Source organism: Rousettus aegyptiacus, unplaced genomic scaffold, assembly GCF_014176215.1.
Source record: "Rousettus aegyptiacus isolate mRouAeg1 unplaced genomic scaffold, mRouAeg1.p scaffold_m13_p_4, whole genome shotgun sequence".
Lineage (NCBI taxonomy): Eukaryota > Metazoa > Chordata > Mammalia > Chiroptera > Pteropodidae > Rousettus > Rousettus aegyptiacus.
Genome location: NW_023416307.1, coordinates 147,565,119 through 147,588,507, shown reverse-complemented (window position 1 = coordinate 147,588,507; position 23,389 = coordinate 147,565,119). Strand labels below are relative to the sequence as shown.

Here is a 23,389-nt window from a genome sequence, read left to right as displayed (position 1 = left end):
AGAATGCATCCCAATGCATTTTAACGTACGTTCCCCTGTGCATGCATGGCGGAAGAATAAGTAGTAGCGTTTTCTGTACGTATATCTTTCAAGCTTATCTTAATAGCATCGCGTTGTGTTTTTCACTTCTCCCTCCCCCCGCCGTAGTGTGTCGGTCGGGCCAGGTCTGGGACCACCGACGGTGTTCCGCAGAGGGCGTCCACCGCGTTCGACCTACCCGTTTTCCTCGTTTTCCTCGTAGTGGACCACCAAGTCGCCGCCCACTCCTGGCTGCCACCCACTGGACGGCAGCACAGTGCGTCTCCTTCCAGTTCTGTCTGGGACCAGGGGGTGCAGGGCCGGAAGTGGGCTTGCTGGCCCCGGGGTGTGCACATGCTTAATTTTACTAAGTGAAAGTAAAAGCCACTTGGTCTCCCAGGCCCACTCTGTGCCCGAGGCTTTGCAGGCTCCCCACATTCTTGACCTTGTTTGGTGGGTCCCGATTTTCCAATTCTTTCAAACCTGTTGGATTCATCTCGCTGTAATTTTGGTTTGCAGTTCTCTGATTATTAGTGAAGGTGAGCATCTTCATTTGTCGGTCATTCAAGTTTCCCCCACTGTGAACTGCCTGTTTATATCCTTTGCCTAGTTTTCTGTTGTGTTTTCAAATGGGGTGTGTGTGTCTGTGTGTGTGTGTGTGTGTGTGTGTGTGGTCGCTGGAATCCATTTTATGTTCTACACCCGCCCAGCCAAGTACAGTAGCCGCTAGCTACCTGTGGCAATTAAAATTAAAAGAAATTAAAATTAAAAAGAAATGAAAAATTCAGTTCCTATGTTGCGTTTACCCACATTTCATGTGCTCATTATTCACACGTGGCTAGTGGCTGCCGTATTGGATAGCACAGATATAGGACATTTTTGTCTTCACAGAAAGGTCTATTGGACAGTGCTGACCGAGACGTTAATGTTTGTCTTCTTTTAACTATATTTCACATGTCCTTTATTGAACAGTTTTGACATAATCAAATCTAGCAATTTCTCTCCTGAAGTTTGTGTGTTTGGGGTTTTGTTAAAGGCCTCCTTTACCTGAAGGTCACAAGATAGTCACATACATTTTCCTCTAGTAACTTCCACATTTAGATCTCTAACCCATCTGGAACTTAAATTTGTATATGCTGTGTGATGTGATGTCGGGATTTAACTTTATTTTTTTCCCTATGAAGAATTAGTTGTCCTAATATTACCTACGTTTTAGTGTTTTTCACTGGATTCTAACAAATAACAAGACATTTGACTATCTCCTTTATTATTTAAGGTGTTGGTTAATTTTTAAGATAGAAATTTATGTTTGAGTACTCTATGAGGGAAATTTTACTCTGTCCTAGATTAAAGATGCCGCCTATTTCTATAAGCGAAGCCAGCGCTACCAAGATGCTCTCAGATGCTTTGAGCAGATTCAGGAATTTGATCTAGCACTCAAAATATACTGTCAAGAGGAGCTTTATGAAGAAGCGGCTGTCGCGGTGGAAAAGTAGGTGGTTTTATCCTCTCCCTTCCCCTCCCCTCTACTCTCTGGGTGCAGCCTGCCCTGGGAGGTGGCCTTCCGCTCTGCTGCAGCGGCTTGATCCTGGGCCCCCTTCTGCTGAGCAGTGTTCTCGGTGCTGGGTCAAAATCGACTTGAGAGCAGGACTGGGTGTTCTCCACTCTGTTTATAAGCTTTGACACAGTGTCGCGAGGAGACGGGGCTACAGAAGATGAGGAGCGTGTTACGAGTGTGTGTATAACTTGCACAGCAATGTTGTGCTTCGTGATAGTTCTATGCTCTCACCTTTGCTTGCTGAGTTGGCCATTTCGCTGATGTGTGTTATGGCTGGATAAAGGCAAGAGCACTAGTGGGCAGTCAGGAATTTGCTTCATCGCCATCTACTGGCAGATGTTTAACCACGCAGTTATACGTATGTGAATGCTACGAATGTACACATACCTTCAGTTGTAGGACACGTATGTTTCATATATGACCCAGCTGCTCTGTGCTGTATTTTGGAAGAAATTTTCTATTGATTAGACGATAATGAGTTATCACTAGTGTCATCTGTCATTGCAGATATGAAGAAATGCTGAAAGCCAAGACCCTTCCCATATCCAAGCTCTCCTACTCTGCCAGTCAGTTTTACTTGGAAGCTGCAGCAAAGCACCTGAGTGCAAATGAGATCGAGAAGATGATGACTGTTCTCTCGAAGCTAGACATAGATGACCAGCTGGTGTTCCTGAAGTCTCGGAAACGGCTAAGAGAAGCTGCAGACCTGCTGAAGAGGGAAGGTCGGAGAGAAGAGGCTGCCTTGCTGATGAAGCAACATGGCTGCCTCTTGGGGGCCGCCAAGCTCACGGCTGACAAGGCCTTCCAGGCCTCGTGTCTGCTGGGGGCGGCTCGCCTCAACGTGGCCAGGAATTTGGATGCGGAACATACCGAGGCCATTCTGAGAGAAGCCCTCGATCTCTGCAAAGAAACCAGGCAGCTGTCTGGCATTGCTGAGGCCCAGTTCCTGCTGGGGGTAATCCTGAAAGACTTTCAGAAGCTCAAGGATGCCTTCTTCAGTTTTGCCAAGCTCAACCACTCGGCCGGAATGGTGGAAGCGCTCTATGAAATCACCAGCCAGTGTGAGGCTGACCCTGAGAAGGTTCTGGCCCTGGCTCCAGGGGGCTTGGAAGTCCTGCTCAGTCTGGTCAGGGCCCTCAAAAAAGTGACCAACAATGCTGAGAAGGAAATGGTCAAGTCTTGCTTTGAGTTTTTTGGGATTTCTCAGGTGGATGCCAAGTATTGTCAGATAGCCCAGAACGACCCTGGACCCATAAGAATACTTTTTGACCCGGATTTGAACTTGAGAGAGAAGAAAAAAGACCGTTCCTTGATAATGGCTGACCAAGTGAAGTTACCCTTGTACAAACACCTCTTGAACAGGCTGTGTCAGATCACACAGAGCCTGCTTGGGAAGAGCTACCCGAGCGTCTGCACGAAGTTCATCATTGGCTTAAAATGTAAGGATGAAAGCTGTGAAGATTTCCATAGGCCTTTGCGGCGCTGCGAGGCCAAGAGTTTGGTTCAGTCAAAAATGCACCTGGTGGCCATCAATGGCTTGCTTTTGGAAGCCAAAAAAGTATTCCCTAAAATCTTAGCTGAAGAATGTGAAAGAATTGATCACATTTTGTCCACGGATACGTATCGCCATTGCAGATCCTTCCTGAATGTCCTCTTCCCTAAGCATTTTCATCAGAGAGTGTTGTCAGAAAACCCCGTGGCATGCAGAGAAATCCTCAAACCACGTTACAAATCCAAGTCTTACAGGTTTGCTCTGAAAGAGTACATCCATTTTCTGTTTCGAAACGAAGGGGCGCGAGGCCGCCGGGAATCTACGGACCTGTGGCTGAGCGCCATGCAGGCTTTTCTTCTCTCTTCCCACTACCCAGAGGAGTTTGAAAAGCTGCTCCACCAGGAAGAAGACAGCTACCACAGGGAACTCCAAGCCCTAGAGTCTGAAAAAGCGGAAAGAGGCAAGGGGAGAGGCAGCAGGATGAAAGGAGTAGAAGGGAAATTCGGCATGCTGGCGCCCAACAAGGATGATGGGAGTCCCGCGAAGACGCACCTGTGCTTCATCCGGCTGCTGGAGAACTGCATCGACCAGCTCTACATGCACAGGAACCCCGAAAACTGCAAGAGGCTCTTTTTCCGTTTCATGAACGTCCTTGTCAAGAAGTGCACAGAACCGCTCATCCCCAGCATTGGTAACACAGTGGCCCTGTTGGAATTCCAGTTCATCCACTGCGGGGCGGTCCTGGCCCGCCTCTGGAAGAACGCCATCCTGCGCCTCCCCAAGAGCTACATTGCGCTTTTTCACTACTGGGAGTTTCTGTTCAGCAAGAAGGACAAGGAGCTCGGGAATGTGTTCTCCATCATTCAGGAATACAAACCTAAAGATGTGGCAAGAGCCGTTCGGAATTTCCGGTTCCACCTCTCCTACCTCTTCAAGGTGCTCTGTGGCTACGAGAATGTGGACTTCAATGTGTTGCTCGATGCCTTCAGCGACATAGACTATGTGGTCTCCGGTGAGGCAGAGCGGACCCTGGTGCTGTGCTTGGTGATGCTGGTGAATGCTGAGGAGGTTCTGCAGCCATTCTGCAAAGCTCTTATGTGCCGCCACTTCCAGGAGATCGAATCGAGGCTGCAGCTGATGAGCATGGACCACCCGGACCAGGTTCCCGAGAGGCTCCAGAAAGTGGTGAAGCGGCTGGTGATGGAGGCCAGCGTGAAGTCTGTGGCCGAGGCTCTGCAGGACCTGCTCTCGGAGCGGGATGAAGAATACCTGATGGACTGCTCCTGGCGGTGGGACAGCGTCCACGGTCTCTACTACGAGGAGGCCAAACTGAACCGCCTGCTCTGTGCAAACCCCATGGGCCACCCTGGTGAACTAGAGTATGAGTTCAATCAGGACGAGACGGAGGAGCTGGCACTAGAAGACCGAGACGACCTCGTCACCATCCTTTCCCAGAAGCAGCGGAAGGATTCCATCCGGCGGAAGTTGAGGATAGTGTGCCTGGTGGTGTCCCTGTGCATCAGCTGGAGGAGAAGGGCGAGTCCCCAGACGGCACTCATCAGGGAAGAGACCAGGGAGCCCAGGACTGGGAACTTCAAAAGGGCTGACATTGACAGGACCCAGTGCGACCTGTGTGGGGTGAAATTCACTCAAGGTCCCAAGAGCTATTTCTGCCCCAGTAAAGACTTTGAGGGAGACACTTCAGAGGCGGTTGCCTTGCCTGGGGCTGAGCTGGATGACAAGGAAGATAGGGAGAAGAATAGCGAGTCTTACGAGCAGCACATCCACCTAGAAAGCCACAAGAGGCAGCAAATGGCCTACGAGAAATACTCCGAATTTTTCGATGAGAAGGTGGTCCAGGCCATTGACGAAGGCATGCGGGTGGTGCAGGATATCAAGCAGAGGACACAGATCCACAACTACCCGGGCTCCAAAGAGCAGAGCCACATGCATCAGAGGAAGATCCAGGAGAACATCAAGAAGGTTTCAGATATGGTGGAGGACCTCTACGGGCGGAAGGCCTGGGCTAGAGGTAAGGGGCCCTCGGGAGTGGGGGCCCAGATGGTGTTGGCCCTGGGCTTCGAGAACACACCTCAGAGTCAAACCCTTTGTGGTGATGTCTGACCAGAGGAAGATGGAACACGGCATCTGCAGAAATACAAGTCAGGACCGTGTTCTCAAATTAGAGCAAAATCCCATGGTTTAGACCACCTTTCTGCAGGGAAAACTTCTTGATTATCTTGGGCCAGGACGGTTTCCCCTGGCATTACAGACAATACAAGGGCTCACTAGCTAATTCTATGGAAAAGATTTAGGGAGGATGTTTAAAGTCTCGAGGACTCTGCTTCTGGTGGCGGAAGGTAGCTGCGAGTCCTTAGGCTTTTGCTCTCCGTGGGGGGAGGACAGAGACAAGCTCTTGGAGGGTGGGGGCTTTGGCTCTAGCACTGGGTGTTCGAGTCCCTACAGTGACTGCTTCACTCAAAGACCTTGTTCTTTGGTTCCCACAGCGGAAGAGGTGATGACTCGGCTTGTCGACACTCTGACCCTGTCAGTCGAGAATGCACAGAAGTGGCTGATGAAAACAGAAGTCTCCTTAAAGGAGGAAGGTGAGGAGCCCTCTATCCCGGACAGTGCTCTGGGTCTGTTGGTTCTTGATCTGTCTAGAAACATCTTTTTCGCTGAGTCAAATTTTAGCAACATAGTATCTGAGTCACTTTTTCAAAAAACCTCTTTTGCCATTCCAGCGCTATGATCAATCACTTTCAGTCACTACTCAGGTTTAAAACAGTGACTCCCAAGGATACACAAAGTATCACAAAGCCATCTCTTGATAAGTATCTTGCTTGTGCCAACCATTCGTGTAAGTTAACGAACACTTACTGAGTGTTTAGTATGTATCAGCACTGTTCTGGGCTTGGGCATACAAAACAAACAAAATCCTTGGGACAACTTGCACGCATTTTCCTACAGAGCTTGCCGAGAGTGAGTCAGGTTTCTCTCCTGACAGAATTATCTTGCCAAGTTCTCTTTGATCGGGAAAGTCTTCTCTCTTGCTCATTCCAACGGCTGCCCCTCTTGGCCCCACCTCATTTCTTCTCACCTGAATTTTCACCGGCCCCAGAATGCCCTGCTGTGAGTCCTTTTAATCCAGATGCTACTGGAAAATCCAGGCCCCGGTGCTGCGGAAAACTTGAGGGGACTTGGCACAAATATCTCTGTCAATAACAACAATGACAACAACAACAACAAAAACCCTTTAGACTATAGTTTGTGCTGGATCTGTGATTTTTGTGATTATTTCAAAAGGAAGATAACGTATTAGCAACCCAAGTCTGCCCTTGGGTTTAGGTTTTCTTTGATCTCTTTCATTTAAAGGGCCTTTAAAATCAGGCCAGAGGAGCCAGTCTGTAAGGGAAGTAATGCTAGAGAAGCATGTTTGCTTTGGGCTTCGGCTCACCCTGGCGAGCAACGTCAGGACTCAAAGCAAAATTGTCTCTTGCTGGCACCCTAGTGGAAAAGCCCCTTTAATTAAAAAAAAAAAAAAAAAATGACAGAGACATTAAATTTTGCTGGTTGATTATATTTTGCAGTACAGTGAGAAAAATCATTCTGCACTTTGCTTCTTTTTTCCTTCTTTTTTTTTTCTTTTTAAATAGGCATTGGTCAGGAAGATAATTACGAGAACGAAGCTGAAGACTTTGTTGAGCTCCGCCCTCGAAGGCATTGGCAGAAACGCAGAAAGCAGAGGAAATTCTAGGGTCTGCACAGCCACCGCCCAGAACATTCCATCCTGACTTAGAATTCTGCATGCTGGGGCAGAAGAGGAAAAAGAACGCAAACTAGCTTTAAGAAGTCGGGGGGGTCTGGCCGGCCGCCGCTTTGCTCATCGTTCCCGTCAATTCTCTTTCAGTGGAGGTGCAGGGTCCGACTGCTTCCCGCAGAGCAGGGACCGCTCCTGCTTTCCCAGTTAGAGCCTCACAGTGTTAGTTCCTCTAAAACATGTTAGGTGGGAGGAGTCATCGCCGAAGGGGGCCTTGGGACCCCTCACCCCAAAGCCCGCACGTTCCCCGGCTCGTCACCATCATGACGTGAGTCAGTAGGAGGGACACCCCTCATCTCAGGTGCCCTGGGCCAGGAAATCCCCCCACGGATTCCCCTGTCTACTTTCACATCCTTTCACATGGCTGCAGCATCGAATAGTCCAAGAGCTACATGTGCCCAGGGCGTGTGTGCGCCCCACTTCCGGCCACCCCTGACCCCAGGCCCCACTCTGGTCACCTCTGAGCCTCTTTGTAGCGTAATTCGGTCCGTTATATATGTCAGCCTTTATTCTCTGTGGCGACTTTCTGCCCTTTTCCCCCCATCCTCAGCTACCTATACGAGTTATATTAGACTACCTCGGAATTTAGTCAAGAACTCCCCCAGAGGACTTTGGACCTTCTCCCTAGAAGGAAAAGCTTGGCTCCCTGGTCTGCTCTCCAAGATGGTTCGAACTCTGCCTTATCTATGGTGCAGAAATTTCAGAAAGTGTTTTGTATGTAGCCTGGTATGTCTAGTTTTCTTGGTTCTCCCTGGCGAGTTTGTCATTCTGAGGAGCTTTCTCCCACCAAGCTCACCACGGTAGGACAGTGACCTGCAGAGATGCAGGTTAGGGCCAAGGAGCCAGCAGAGGAAGCCAGACTTAATGAGTGCCAATCCATAGGGATATGGCTGTGAATCACTGCCCATGGGCGGCAGGCCCTGTAGCGGAGGGGTGGGGTGTGGGGCTGCTTGCAGGAGGTCATTGCTTCCCACCCCCACCCCCCACCACCCTGGGCCAGCGGCCATGAGCACGGTCCCATTCTGTAGCCTTCATGCTTCTCTCATGATTACTGCCCACCCCTTCCCCAGCCCTAAAGTTCAGCCTGATGGGAAAGGTCAGGTTCACCTTGATCTTTCATTGCTTTACATCGCAATAGAACCAGCTTTCTGCCGAGGTTGCTGCTGCTTTTGCTGCTCATTGTTTTCTCTTCATCGCCTCTCTAAATGATTCTATTTCCTTGAAATGTTTAGGTTTCTGATTTTTATTAGGTATGTTTCTAATTTTTATTCCGGGTATTTTTTATAAAGTTCACTTGCCAGGAAAAAAAAAAAAAAAAAGGAAAAAAAATCAATTAAATCTCGCTGTATTACACATTTTTATAAAGTTAAATCATTTCTCTTACATGCTGTCCACTTGTTTATTTCTAGTCTCTACTCAGAGAGGAAGGGGGTAAATCTTGGGACTAGGTCTTTCTGGTCAGCTCGTTGATGCTGACCAGGGCAGAAGCTCGCTGCGCCTTCTGGAACATCCCAGGGCAGAGGAATAAAGCGCAGCCCAGGACACACACCTGGTTGCCGTGTCTCTGGAGGGCCCGCCTGTGCACATGCTTTCGCATTTGGATGCTCCTGAGCATGCAGGGTGCGGACCTTACACAGTTTTGTCAGGGCTGCCCGATAACAAGGACATTGCCCTGGGAGGCAGGAGACCTGGAGTCAAATCCTTGTCCTGCCCCGTAACCAGGGGTAGGTCAGAGCTATTTGGCACACCCTGAGTGCCTAAATATGGCACTGCCCTTGGACTGTCATGACCCGGTGCAGGAGAGAGATGGAGACACGGAAAAATAGAAGCGATAGAAATATGGATCGCATGGGGGTGGTGGCAGCATTTACATAACCCAGCTGGGCCTCAGTTTCCCCTTTTGGGAAACCGAATTGTCTAACGTTTCTTCCTGCCCTGATGCACGGTGGTTCCATAGGCTGTTGCCATGAGTTCGGAAGGAAGAAAGGACATTGATGTGGGAGATAACAGCATCCCCCAGCTCCATACTGGTACCTCAATACCTTACGGACTTGCTGGTGGGGAAACTGAGGTGCCGATGCTGTTTCTTCCTCTGGGCTGCAGGGCCAGTCTGGGGCAGAGCTGAGACCTGGACCCAGGTGTTCCGATGCCAGCCAGCGCTCTTTCTGCTGAGGACTCACACACCGAAGTCAACCTCGGATGCTAGCAGGGTTGACCCCATCACCCCTGCCCAGCATCAGTGCATAGGGTGCACTGACCGGCATGCGGCATCGACGCTTCGACTTCTCACCTGCTTTTTGGTACCTATAGGAAAGTGGGGTGCCTGGCAAGGAAACTGACTTGTGTTCTCCTGTCACCCACCTGGCGCAGCCTGACCTCTGACCGCCCCCCCCCAGGACTGGACGGAGTAGCCACCCTAGTCATTCCCAGTGGGTAGCACAACACAGCACTGCCCCCCGAAACTGTCAGCTTTACTTTCTCCTTAGTGCCCTCGATCGTCCCCCTGAATACTGTAGTTCATCCATAGGAATCCCATCCCTGCTCCCCTGCCTCCACACCTAGGGCTGGAGATACTGTGTTCACCTTTTCCTAGCCAGCCTGCCTCGGTTTCCCTGGAGTGGTCCCTTGCAGCTCACGGAGCTCTGTGTAACTTACGGCTTATGCTACACCTGCTCTCAATGTCAGAGCTCATAGGTGGTGGCCATCACTCGCGCTGGCCAGTGCATCAGCGGTTAATTTCTCTAGTGCCATGGAGTGGGCTCTTCCAGCACCTCCCACAGGGTTGGTCCAGTGCTGCTGGTGGGTGGTGGGGGGGGGCAGGTGCATGGCTCTGGGGGATGGGAGAGGGATGAGGCCAGCAGATGGACAAAGCTTGTACTCTACCCTCTGGAGCTCACAGGAAGGGCTCTCCAGGCCTGGATGGAGGGTCAAACCTGTGGCCCAGGAAGATGACCAAGGTTGTCTTTCCCAATGTTGAAATCCCAACAAAGCAACTTCCAGGTTTTACCCAATATACATATGAGGTGTTTCATTCTTCTTACAGGTTAATGGCATTGAATATGAGTTCCCTACGTGTCCATCTAATTTTAGTATAGCTTTGAAAATCCTGGGATTTAATGGTCTAACGATAGTGTAATACACGTGAATCTCAGTTGTACAAGAAAGGTCACATTGTATTTAATTCAAATCCTACTCTGGTCCTGCTGTAGTAGGAAACTCAACCCAAGTCATGATTGGGGGACCCTCTGCTTCACTGGGGTCTCTTAAGCCTTAGGAGGCCAATTCGGTCAGTGAAATAAGGGTGCCCTCTCTCTCCCGATCATCGTGGCTACCATTGGCACACTCCCCGTCTGAGGAGCCGGGCGCCTTTCCTCCTCCCCAGCTGGGCCTGGCCAGTCTGGGAGCCCTGGGGCATCTGGTCCAGCCTCTGTAGATGAACTACGGAGCCGTCTTCCCCTTGGTGTTGACCCATCTCCCCATTGCATTGCCGCGAGGGTGAGCGCTGGTCCCCATTGGTCATGGCGTCCTCTAGCCCCTGTTTCGCTTCCGAATGGCGAGAGCCTCAAGTCCACTCCACTGGTCCATAGGTAGAGTTCGTTTCCCCCTCCCCTCACGATGCGCTTTGGCCAACAGATCGCAGCAGAAGCGCCACTGTCTGATTCCGGCTCTGGCCTTTCGGGGGTCTGGCGGCTTCTACTTTTGTTCAGGGGAAACCAGCTGCCCTGTAAGAATTTGACTACCCTGAGGCCACCATGCTGTGAAGTAGCCCAAGCTAGCCAGGTGGAGAGGCCACACTCAGAAGCCATGTGGGTGGAGCTTTCTTGGATGTTCAACCCAGGTGCCTCCTCAATGAGTCCGGGCCAGTGGCCCTCGCTGATACCACATGAAGATTCACCACCGGCTGAGAGCTGGGGAGCCCAAATTTCTGACCCTCAGGAATCACGACAGTGAATAAAACATTATTGCTTTAAGCTACTAAGTTTTGGGGAGGTTTGTTACACAGAAATAGATAACGAAAACAAGAGCCTACTATGTATGTGTCAGGTACTATTAGGCACGTTGCATCTGTGATCTCTAAATACTACCACCACACTCCAAGATATTGCTAATTTGTATATGTGTGAAGTGAGGGTTTTGGTTGAAGTCGGTGAGCTAAACTTCTGGGAGCCTGTGTTGTTACACAGTCTGCATTGAAAGCAAAGGGCTTAAGCCACCTGTTTCCCTAGCCTGGTCGGGATTCTAGTACCTTAATATCTAGTGCCCTAGTATCATGAGGGAGCCTAGAACTCATCCCAAGTATCAAGCATTTGTCATCTTAGCCACTTTCTCTCTAGCCCCTGACATCTGGGGCCATGCTGGGCTTTGCCAGAAGCTGAGATTTGTTTGCCAGGGCAACCTGCAGGAGTTACACTGACCAATTTGTAGGATTCTCTCCACTCAGCTCCTGGGGCCTGGCTTGCATGGGACATTGGCAGCCAGCACTGCTGGCTATCACATAAGGGCCGGTCTGCCCCTAACTTTTGTGGGGTCTGGGCTGTAAACGCAAAAGACCTCTCCCCTTATCCATTCTCTTCCCACCCTTTGCCTCACCCCGCACCAGGAAGAGCCCTTTGTGTGTGGGTGGACATTGCAGCCACAAACACAAGCTCATTATATATCTGCACTCCCCAAATAGTCACCCTTGGCCACCCCTTGTGCCAGCATATCAGTAGGGAAGAGGCTCAGGGTATTCGAGTGGTGGGGCAGGGAGTCTCCTGAGTACTAAAATGTGATCTGGAGGGGGCTGTGGATACATACTTTTCGTGGATTTGGGGCACGGCATTAGCTAACACCACAGCATCATGCCTCTTTTCTTGATCGTTTCTATCTCCTTCAGGGTCCTTGAAGGACAGGAACCCAGCATTCATAGATTCTCCACCCATAATCATCTTAATCTTCTCAATGCCTATAATCTCTTTCTCTGTCTTGGTTGTCTCTCTGTCTGCCTCTCTCTTACACACACACACACACACACACACACACACACACACACACACACTTCCTTCTCCCTGGTCTTCTCCACTAGGCTGATCTAGGGTCTAGAATGCCCCAAATGTGTTCCTGGATCAATACCATTTTTAATTACCAGGAGTCTGTGTCCCTGGGGTCATCCTTAAGTTTATGAACCAGAGGATGGGTCAACCAATGCCACAGGTAACTGCTCTCCCTTCTGCCACAAATATCTTTCCGAAGCAATTGAGACTGGCTTTGCCTGACCTTGTCACTCTAAATATGCTTCAGAGATTCCGGCCCTATGTAGAGTGCAAGGTCAGGTGGGTTCATGGGAAGCCTCCCTGTTTGACCTGATAGACTGGCATTCTTTACCGCAGCAGAGAAACACATCTGCCAACAACAGTAGATGGCTGATCCTCACTCCTACCCAACCAACCAGGAAAATATGTCTCTCCACATGCTTAGGGGGAGGAAGAAGCCATTAGCAAGGTACCAGGAGTTCTATAGGTGGGCCGTAGTTTAGAAACCTGTCTCCTGGCGCTGTAGAATTCTAACCCTATTCGGAATTCTGTGTTCTCTGCTTAAGACACATCACCTTACCCTCCTTCGTGGTTAAGCGACCTGAATATCTTGTGGGACGTTTTTGGGAGATGGGTTGCCCTGGGGAAATAGTGCTATCTTCATAGTATCTTTGAAGTGAGCCATAAAGACCGAAATTTGGCTTCTTATACTGGTTGTGGGAATTCGAACACATTAAAGTCTTTGAGCCTGTTTGGGGATTTATGAAATGGAAATATTGACACGAGCTCGTAGTTTGGTTGTAATATCATTCCTCTCCTTACCTGCCATCCCCCTTCTGTAGTTGGACTAAGAATGTGAAAGTGTTTCAGGCAGGGATCTGTTTCCAGGGCAGGGAGCGGCGGTCATGGAGCAATGACAAGCCCTGGGGACAAAGCTGGGTCAGCTTTTGTGTGCCCTTTATGGATGGGCCAATATTTCTAAGAGGACTTTGTTCCCAGGGACCCAAGCTCCTTTTAGAGACCGAGACTATATTTAACCCAAGTTTTAGTGCTTCTGCAGGACAGCTGTTTCAGAGAAATATGTAGGCCAGCCTGTGATATTTGGAGTCATTTTAAGGTTAGGGAGTGGGATGGGGGAAGAGAGCGAGAATAACTTTGCAGTTTCCGGAGGCAGCGTCCACAGAGATCTGCATCTACAACCGGAAGTTACTTCGTGGCCATTCTCAAGGGTCTCGAGGGGCCCGGGATATGAACACCTGTTTGTTACACTGCAAGCTGAGTGTCCGTTTCTGCCATTTCCGTCCCCAGTTGCCATTCCTAAATCGTGATGGAGAAAAGAGTTGACAGTGCCCGTGTTGGAGAGGCCGTGGGGCCAGGGAGCTCTTACTGCCGTGGGAAAAAACCAGCACAGCCTTTCCGGAGGGCACTTGGACAAGTCCATTAAAATTTAAGAGTGGACTCACCTTTGGACTTCGCCTTCCCACTTTTTTGTTTATTAGTATTATTTTAAATTGTGGCGAAATACAAATAACATACAACTTGCTCTCTTAACCTTTTTCGCACATAGAGTTCAGTGGTGTTAAGTATATTCATGTCGTTGTGCAACCACTCTCTGGGACTTTTTATCTTAAAACACTGAAACTCTGTACCCATTGAACAATCCACATTTGTCCTCCCCTGAACCCCTGGCTACCGCCATTCTACTTTCTGTCTCTATGACTTTGACCACTTTAGGTGCCTTACATAAATAAATCCATATGGTATTTGTGTTTTTGCAACTGGCATATTTCATTTAGAACAAGGTTCACCCATGGTGTAGCACTTGTCAGGATTTTTTTTCTTTTTAAGGCCGAATATTCTATTGTCTGTATATTACCGGCATGTCCATGCTTTTAAAGATTTGTGTTAGAGAAACATTCCTGCAAATGCCCAAATAAATGTTCATTTCAAGAGTGCCTGGGATAAAGAATACGCGAGTATTTGGCAGGGGCACAAGTGAATGCCGTGAATATGGTTCAGATTTTAGAAAGATCTAAAGGTGCTAGAGTGGAAATATGGCAAAGGAAAGTTGCTCACTCAAAACTCAAGCCAAAGAGGAGGTTCTAAGGTTCCATCCATATTTATAAAAATTTAATTCCAAGTTGTTGGTGGTGATGACCTTGAGTACTCTGAAAAATGGGGACTTTCAAATGGTTCGAAGTATATTTATGGTCACCAAAAATAATAAAGATATTTTTAGCAATCAAAATGAAGAGAGAGGTGCAAGAGGCCATATTGTTGGTCAACGAGGTGCTCAGAGATGAAGGTGCTCCACCTACTCCGGAGTTGACGAGGTGGCATTAAGAGGCAGTGGCATGTGTTCCATGGTGAGGATTCTGGAAGGGATGCTCTTCTTCTAGACACTCCTCGAGGTTCCACACAGCTCTAGCTCGGTCCTCTGCTTCTCATCTAACTGACTCCCATCCAACTGGTGCGTATCTGCAACCAGCTCTAAATAGGAGGTAAACTCAGCTTCCAAGGCTGCCCATCATTTACACCTGGAACTTTATCACCTGATTCTTGTATGTCCTGCTCTTAGTAGTCTTGCCTCTGGACCTGTCTTACTCCCTGAGAGTGTTCTTGCCCTTGAGTTGCACAGGTGATGTTATTCTCCCACTACCTTCCCTGGCTTCTTTCCTAAACTGTGAAGTCACACTCATCTAATCACGGGGCTTCAGACGATGTAATAGCAACAACAATAGTAACAACTGTCATTGAGTGAATGAGTACTTCAGTATTGGATCATACAGGTACCACCCCAGCGAATACTCACAAAGACCCGTGAGAGAAATGTCATGATCACACCCTTCACACAGATGGGCACTAAGGCTCTGAGGCTTCATCCAGCCCTGTTTCTCAGGACTGTCCCCTCCAGCACTGGCCCGACACAATTATGTTTACTCAAACTCTACAGAGATAGAGAGGGTGGAAATTTCCATGAGAATACAGAAACCTTCTACTCTATCAACTTTCTCCTCCCTTCAGTTTTTTTTTCCTTTCCTTTTCTTTTTTTCCTTTTTTCTCCTTTCCTTTCCTTTCCTTTCCTTCCTTCCCTTCCTCCTTCCCTTCCCCCTTCCCTTCCCCCTTCCCTTCCCCCTTCCCTTCCCCCTTCCCTTCCCCCTTCCCTTCCCTTCCCTTCCCTTCCCTTCCCTTCCCTTTCTCCCGAGCAGATGTCAACATGGTTCTAATTTCCTGGAGTCCTTTTGCCATTTTGACTGCTGACCTTGCTGGCGCTAATTTGGCGGAGGGGGAAGAGGCGGAAGCCTGTGCTGTCACTGCGCACTGACTTCCGACTTCCGTTTTCCGGGGTGAGAGCTACGATGATTGTTGACGCAGTGCCAGGGATTCTTTCCCACCATGTCGCTGATCTTGTCGGCCCAGGATTCGGACCCTTGGGACGATGCAGGGCCGGACTGCATCCGAGGAAGGGAACGAGTCCCTCTCATGGAACGGTCCAGGTTTCGCAGGGGAGGAAACAGAGCAGACCAGGTTGGTAGCTTTTCCAACTTCACTTGGAGCTTCCGAGTCAGATGTGGGGGAAGACCGTCTCTTCTGCTGGGGCCGTGAGGTGTCGGAACTGATGGATGAAAGGCAGAAGATGCAGTCCGCTGTCCTGGAGTGCCCGAGGCCAAACATCTGAGTCCTCGGAAGCAACTGCAGGTTTGCTGACTTTGATCATCACTTCTCTTGGCTCATCAAAACTTAGCTCTTAAGGACCCAAGTTGGGTTTCAGAGTTTTCAGTGTGATCTGGGTTCCTCACTGAATACTTTCCTAGAACTCGACTCTTCCTCCTATCAAGGGCTTTCAAATAAAAGTCATAAAGAAGCAGCAATCCTGTTGGAAGAGAAGTAGACTCTACAGATGCTGGGCTGTCAGGCTATCTGTGCTGGAGGAGGGGACGGTGGCCTGGGCCCCCAGGGCACAGCTTGTGAAGTAGGCAGGACACTGCTGGAGAAGGGAACTATATCTGTGCTTGTGGAGCGGGGTGAGGCATGGAGGAAGAAGATGCAGGCGGCTGAATTCCTCTTCCCTTCTGCTGCTGCTTTGCATGGAATTCAAGGGAGAAAAAGTGCACAGGCTGCCCGGGGGTGTCCAGGTGGAATTAAGCCGTGGAAGTTTATTCCGAGTGCACTACAATCCTCAGATATATCTGGGAAGGAGTCTTTGCCAAGAGACAAAAACTGTTTTGTCTACCCTTGTTACAGGAGATGTTTTAAAAACGAAAATGGAAGCCTGCTGTCTGAAAGGACCTACGAGTCCTTTTTTAATCTTGTACTGATGGGAGTAGGTGTGTGGGCGGGTTGTGCAGGGAAAGGCAGGGACTCTCCGTGCAGTGGGGAGGGGGTTGTCTCTGTGGCCTTCGAGAGGATGAGAGGATGAGAGGTCTTCTTGACTGGGGTCATCGCCCCACAATGATAGTCAGGTGTATTCTTCGCCTCAGGCTGGGTGGCTTAAAAAGCAGAAATGTATTTCTCACGGTTTTAAAAGCTAGACATCTAAGATTAAGGTGTTGGCAATTTGTTTTTTGTCCCTGAGGCCTCTCTCTCTGACTTGTAGACGACCCTCTTTGCGTGTCCTTACATAGTCATTTCTCTGTGTGTGTCTGCGCCCTACACTCCTCTTCTTATGAGGACGCCAGTCATACTGGATCAGAGCCCACCGTAATGACCTCATTTTAACTTGATCACCTCTTTAAAGGCTCTACCTCCAAATACAGGAGGTATCTGGAGTACTGGGGTTTGGGATGTCAACATATGAATTTGGGGGGGGGGGGGAACACACACAGCCCACAGCCCCAGGTAAAGGCTTCGGCTTTTCTGAGCAACCCTTGAGGAAAAATGAGTTTGCTTGAAGCCATTAGCCCCGGTTGTCAAATGGCTGAGAGCAGAGCCTATCATGGCGAAGTTTTAGTTGAACAAAAGCGACAGAAGGATTTCTGTCATCTGGTTGACCAGAATGTTTCGGGGGCTGGTGGAGCTCACCTGGCTGGCTGGGCAGTGAGCATAAAGGCCGTTCTTTGCGCTCTGTCTTCCGCCTCCCTCCTGTCTTGTCTGACCCTATTCCCTGGACAGCTCTGTCAGCCCTGCAGCCTCAGTTCCCCTGGTGCACCCGTGACTTCAAAGTCAAGCCCCCCTCTTCCCAAGGCCTGCTGGGCTTCTCCACCCTGATGCCTCACTGGTGCACTAAACTCTGCCCCTTGGGCCGGCTTTGCTTCCCGATGACTCGATTTTCATTAAGGGTCATCCTCCTCTTAGCCACACGCCTCAGAAGCAGCTGGTTATCTCCCTCAGCAAGACTGACCTCCCCGAGGCAGGACCCGAGCTGGTCACTGCTGCATCCCCTGCGCCTTCATGGAAAGCCAGCCCCTCACGGGCTCCGAGTAACTGTCGGGGGATTAAGGAAATGAGCCTCTAACCCTGTTTTATCCCCATGGCTAATTTCTAATCAGTCATCAAGCCTGAGAGATTGCTTGGTGCCATCCATCCTCTTGTAAACATTATTGAGCAACTACTTACTATATGCTTCGATCCCTTTTTATCAGTCGAAACTTAGCTGGGTACCACAGATGCACGACAGAGTCGGAGGTGCTAGGAAGGGCATCGAAGGGCAAGCTCACGCCCACCTTTCCCTCAGCCCTTATTTCTATCCTGACTCAGGTCTTTATTCCCTCTCGTTTGGACCACGGCACCCACCTCCCAGGGCCGCTCGTGTGTGTCTTAGCCATGCTTCCTGCTTCTTAACGCTCACATTGACTATATTGTTCTGTGGCTCAGAGGCGTCTGGACACCCCAGGTGCCTAGCCTGTCTGTCAAGCCCCCACCAGCCCACTTGTCCAGACACACATCCCACTTCTCCTCCTTTGCCCCTGAGCCTCCCTCTTTCCTAACTGTCCCTTGTCTGTATATGGCACTTTCTGGCTTCTGCACCTTTGTTAGTTTCTGCCTGAAAGTCCTTTTCCCACCCAGGTACCCCTGTTGGAATACTTTCCCTCCTTTCTTCTTCTTCTACCACCTCCACGAAGCCTGCCCTAATTCCCATGTGGAAAGCAACCTCTTTTTTTGAGGTGGGCGGGGACTCTGAGCCCACAGTTATGGTCTCCAGGCCTCTGGTGCAGCACTTCGGAGCAGGAGGTGGCCTAGGGCTTTGGGGCATGTGCCCGCCTTTTTCTAGTCTACACTTTCCAACACAGCAGTCACCGGCCACGGATGGTGATTTAAATTAAAACGAGTTTAAAATGAAATATAATCGAAAATTCAGTGCCTCGGTTACACTAGCCACGGCGTGGTTCCGCAGCGGACAGCACAGGTACAGACATCAACTCTGCCACAGAAGGCTCGACTGAACAGTGCTGCTGCAGAGTGAGAGCGTCCGGACGCTGGTCCTGGCGTTAGGCCCGGGGCGTGGCCCAGAGTCGGTGCTCAACAAACATGTGTCGAATTCAATTAGGCATACGTTTTGGAGGGAGCGAGAGAACCAGGGGACCACTGGACAAAAACAATCTTTCGTGCCTTTGAGCCAGGTTTGCAGGCTTCAAAAGTGAACTGGTGGCTGCCTTGAGGGGCCGAAGGATGGGGAGAAAGGAAGGGAAGGCCCGGGAGCTGAGCTCCTACTGCTTGGCAGGCCAGATGTGCAGCCCCCAAATTTGTGGAGGTGCAGACAATTGCATGTGTAGAGGTGCAGACAATTGCTATTCCAGACACATTTTCCCCTATAGAAGAGACACATTTTTGGTTTACAGCTAACACAGAATCAGGGCCAAGAGTGTGTGCTTGAGTGGGTGCATTTGAGACTGTCATAATGTTTGAGCTCTGCCTCCTTTGTCCCTGTCCCACTGTGGTGCCTTGCCCTGCCCTGCCAGTCGACAGACAGGCTTGCCAAGAGGCCAGGACACCCTTCGTCACGCTTCTGAGAGAGGACATGGGGAGACCAGAGAAAAATGCAGAGAGACCCATGCAGAGAGGGAAGAGCGAAGCTCCTGGCCTTTCTCCAGCCCAAATCTGGGGCTGTGTGTCAGTCTGAGCTTCAAACAGAGGCACCTCCCTTGCAGTGACGTTGAGCTGGTTTCTCTGGGAACCTCCGTCTGCAGGTCCTGGCAGCAGGCAGGAGGCTCTGAGCTTTGTCAGGCTCAACTCAAGAAGCTGATCATCTCCCCTATCGAACTTGATTGCTTTCCCCATAAATCCTCCCAGGAATTAATATCATCAGATGATTTTGACACCTGGGACTCAATCTATTCCTGGTTAAAAAATTGGTCCTCAGTTCCTTTTCTTTTAAGAATGCTCATGAGCTGTTTAAGCACAGCAATTGTGACCTCTGTTTGGTGCTCTACTCACCGACATTTGGAACCAAGTGTCTCATGGCCGGCACTGTGTTTAAGCTCCCTGGTGCCCTCGAAAGGCAGCGTTCACTCTGCAGATGCGGAGACTGAGGGGCAGAGAGCTGCAGCTGCCTGCCCGTGCCTTTCCCTCACCATGCTCAGTGCTCTGCTCCGCCCCTCACTAGCACAGCATAACCGAGAGGGATGTTATTTGCTGCCACCACCGTGCCCACGATAGCTCCCCCGCCAGCCGGGACTGAGCCAGTGCACCCATCTTGGACCAGATGCGGCATCAGGCACCACTGACTCCTTCCTGCAACTCCAGTGAAACCTAGAAGTTACCCCATCACACCTTGGCATCATTTGTCCTAAGCAGCACCCAGCACAGGAGCCCCCCAAAGAAAGACGACAACTATCAGACAGGACGTGAAAGCTCCTTGCTGCCTACCGCCCTCTCCAAGCTCAGTCTCCGTCTTGGCATCGATTTCTTGCTTCTTCTCTGAGGCTCTTGGCAGCCAAGCCTAATCACGCTGCTACTCACTTTCTCACCCAAGAGACACCTCCTACCTCATCTCTTCTGTGCTCCCCTATTGTCTTCGACTTTTCTTCCCCTCATCCCTGTGGCAGATTGTCTTTTCCAAAAACTGGCGCAGCAGTCATTCTAGTCCCACCTGCTCTGACAGTCCTTTGACACTCCTCATCGAGAGAGAGAGAGTCTATTTTCCCTTGAACTAGACCGGATTTGGTTAGTTCCTTAAAAAACAGAATATGGCAGAAGAAAAACTGTGACTTCCAAGGCAAGGTCATAAAAGGCGACATGGCTTCCACTGGGCTCTCTCTTTTGAAAAGTCTCGCTATCAGGCTGTAAGGAAGCCCAAGCTGCCTTACGTGGAGAAGCACATGTAGCCTGCAGTCCCAGCTGAGGTCTCAGCCAGCACCTGGCACCTACTGCTTAGCTGCATGGGTGAGCGAGCCTTCAGATGGTTCTGGCTCCTAGCCCTTGCCCCACCGGATGCCACATGGAGTAGACACATGAACCCTATTCAAACTGTAGACCTGTAATCAAAATAAATGTTGTTTCGAGGTAGTTTTTGTTATGTTACCATAGTAACTGGTATCTCCCACCCCCACCCCCAGTGGACTTTCAATCCCCCAAAATAATTGATGCATCCCTTTTCTGTTTTTTCCTCCATCTTTTCTTCCCAAGCTTTTAAGCTAGTTTATGGGTTCCTCCAACTGCTTTCTATTACCGCAGGCAGCAGCGACAAAGACTCATAGCCTATAAATGTTTCAACAAATGTCCCCAGGACTCCTGCCTCTGGCTGCTGCTTAGTACAGATCCTGTAGGATCAAGGCCATAAGACCACAGGGACTACGACCTTGTGCATTATAGTTTTTAAAAATACTGCCTTGGTTCAGTTTTGAGGCCCTGGCTAGGGGCTGGTAAATTCTCCTTAAGCAGCCAATTAAATTGACACACCCTCATCCTCTCTATCAGGCGTTCATTCTCAGAGACACAGTACACTTGCCCTAGAGCCAGAGAACCGAAGAAAACCAGGAGAGTAGTATCTCATGACATAGATAACATTGTTTTTTTAAAAAAAGAATTATGTAAAGGAAATGAATAGAAATTTTGGCAAACAAGAGAGACACAGAACAATCTTTCTGGCCAAGGTTTGCTTAGTTTGGTGCTACGCTTTGTTGCTTTTGACATGGTTCTTTTAAAACAAATTTTCCAGTCTTGTCTTCTTCCAGGTAGGACCCCTGACCCCGCCCCCTCCCCAGTGGTTCTTTCCTTTCTCTCCTTCAAGGACCTATTAGGCAAGACCATCGAGGCACCAAGATGCTCTGGGTGAGAGCTTTCTTGCTTAGTAGAAATTGACTTTGTTTACCTGGATTCCAAATGCTCTCTGCCAGGTTTGCCAGTGGCGTGGCTGGGTTGCCTGGCAACGGGGCTCAGATGACAACAATTTGCTGAAATGACAGAGGGATCCACCCCCACTTTCCCAAGGTGCTTGTCTTCTTTTCCCTTGGAGGATAAGGACTAAAGTCTTCTGTTGCCAAGACCATGCTAGGCCAGAAGCAACTGAGAGGCTCGCCTTCCCTAGCTCCTTCGTCACTTCCTGTCACAGCTTTCTGCTTCGTTCATCTTATAGGATTTGCCGCAATTATGTTATCTTGTTTATTCATTTTCTTCTTTATTGTTCATCTTCTCCCATTGAAATGTAAATTCTGTGAGAGTTGGAATTTTGTTTACTTTATTCACCTCTGCATCTTTAGCATCTCAAGCAGTGCCTGTCCTTAGGTACCTGTCCAATAAATATTTCTTGAATGAATAAATGAACAAACGTTATAAGAGTATAAGGCTCTTGAGTGCTGGGAGGTGTGGAGGTGGGAGGCAGGCGTCCTGGAGCCTGTCTACATGCTCCTCTCTCCTTTCCCAAGTTGGGGCGAGTTCGGGTGGTCAAGGCTTCAAAATGGGATGTCCTATGCAGGAAGAAAGAGGAAGAGGAGGTAGAGCTGGAGAATGCATCCCAGGTAAGGCAGGGAGTCTAGACTGGCCAGGGGATGGTGGCTGCTAGGCACAAGGTCACAACTGTAGCAGTTGACATTTACGGCAAACAGTTCTGTGTTGGCTGTTCACAGAGCTTACTGTTCTAAAATTCCCAGTTATGTCCCCTCCTGCTGAGAGTTTTGTAAATCAGCATGCTGAGATTTTTTCCTCTCTTAGCCTTCTTCCCTCTGATCTTGTGTTTAATGCCTTTTATTTGGAACAATCTCAAACTTACAGAACAGTTGCAACAGCTATAAAGAATTTGTTTTCCTGACTCATTCGAAAGTAAGTTGCTGACATACTGCCCATCATCTTCCAAATATTTTGTGTGTATTTGCCTCAAATGAGGAGATTTTCCTACATGACCATGACACATCTATCAAAATTAGAAATTAAATTGATATATTACTACTATTCGATTCTCAGATCTCATTCAAATCACCAAATATTGCAATAATGTTCCAAAGAATTTAGTTCAGAATCATGCCTTTCAATTAGTTTTATCTTTTTAGTTATATATATATATATATTTTTAAGTCTCATTTAACCTGGAAAGCTCCTGTCTTTTCCTGACATTATAAACTTGATACTTTTGAAGATTATATAGGCCAGTGACTTTGTAGAATGCCCCTCGATTTGGGTTTAGCTGAAAAGCTGGCTCTAGCTGAGATCTAGCGGATCCACAGCTTAAATAGCTGCTGAGAACTGAAGATAGAAGCCTTGTCTTTGCTATTTTTTCACTCAAGCAATCCCATGGCTTGACAGCAATCACCAACACCACACTACAGATCACCCAAAGCAAAATCTCAGCTCTCAGCAATAAATACCTGCTGCCCACTGGGCCCTACCTGGGTGGCTTAGAGCCAGCCACTTCAGACAACACCTCCAAATTCAAGGTCATCACCTGCCTTAATTCCTGGCGCCACGTGAATTTTCACAGTCCAGACCCAGATTTGGTTGCCAGAATAACCATCCACCTGGGCTGAAAGCTCACGTCTTCTTGTGCTTCCTTGTGACAACTGAGACCACCTGCATCCACACAGCTTAGCTGTCAGGACTGAGAACTGGGATCACCTGTTCATTCCAGCAAATTCTTGCCTAGGAATTAAGGCTGCGAACTGGTAAATAACAACCTCATTGTTTCCTCCAGGGAATTCTGTTACCCAGTTTGTTTGGTCTTCTCATTTGGGCAAATAGCTCCCTTCTCAGGACAATATGTTGTTCACCTGGGCAAACCACTCACTTGTAAAGCAACTGCTTACTTATCAAGATCTACTTTAAGACTTTCGTCATGCTGTGTCCACTGAGGGGTAGCAGAATATGCCACCTTAAAATATATTGCTTTGGCATAAGGATTATTTTGAGCTGAAGGCAACTGAGCAGAAGTAGATACCAAAAAAAGTTCTCTGCCTTCCTCCTATTTGCCTAAAAGCAGGACCTAAATTTGTAAAGGTGTTCTTCTTCTCTTTTTTTCCAGAAAGGACAAAAATTAATCAATGGAGACAGCCCTAGACCCCATCAGCCCAGACGGAACACCAAAGGAATCGACATAACAAACCTCACTAGCTCTTATTTAC

The 23,389-nt window shown here is 49.0% G+C and overlaps 2 protein-coding genes across 5 annotated transcripts in view; both read left to right on the top strand.

Annotated features, from left to right (window-relative positions):
- Positions 1-8,210, top strand: part of TRANK1 (tetratricopeptide repeat and ankyrin repeat containing 1) — a 69,699-nt gene extending 61,489 nt beyond the window's left edge. For all 3 annotated transcript variants that reach the window (XM_036218914.1, XM_016124010.2, XM_036218915.1), the window contains 4 exons: positions 1,365-1,510; positions 2,084-5,100; positions 5,576-5,674; positions 6,725-8,210. In XM_036218914.1, the coding sequence (XP_036074807.1) occupies positions 1,365-1,510; positions 2,084-5,100; positions 5,576-5,674; positions 6,725-6,825 (3,363 nt within the window). In that variant the 3' untranslated portion in view covers positions 6,826-8,210. The remainder of the gene's footprint in view (positions 1-1,364; positions 1,511-2,083; positions 5,101-5,575; positions 5,675-6,724) is intronic.
- Positions 8,211-15,288: 7,078 nt separating this feature from the next.
- DCLK3 (doublecortin like kinase 3) overlaps positions 15,289-23,389 on the top strand; it is a 70,127-nt gene continuing 62,026 nt past the window's right edge. Inside the window, exon 1 of one of the 2 annotated variants that reach the window (XM_016124043.2) lies at positions 15,289-15,428. Coding sequence is in view for 1 of the 2 variants with exons in the window: in XM_016124039.2 (XP_015979525.2) it covers positions 15,524-15,599 (76 nt within the window). In the remaining variant the exon portion in view is untranslated. Of the gene's footprint in view, positions 15,600-23,389 lie in introns of both variants that reach the window. The other variant, XM_016124039.2, reaches the window with a different exon arrangement.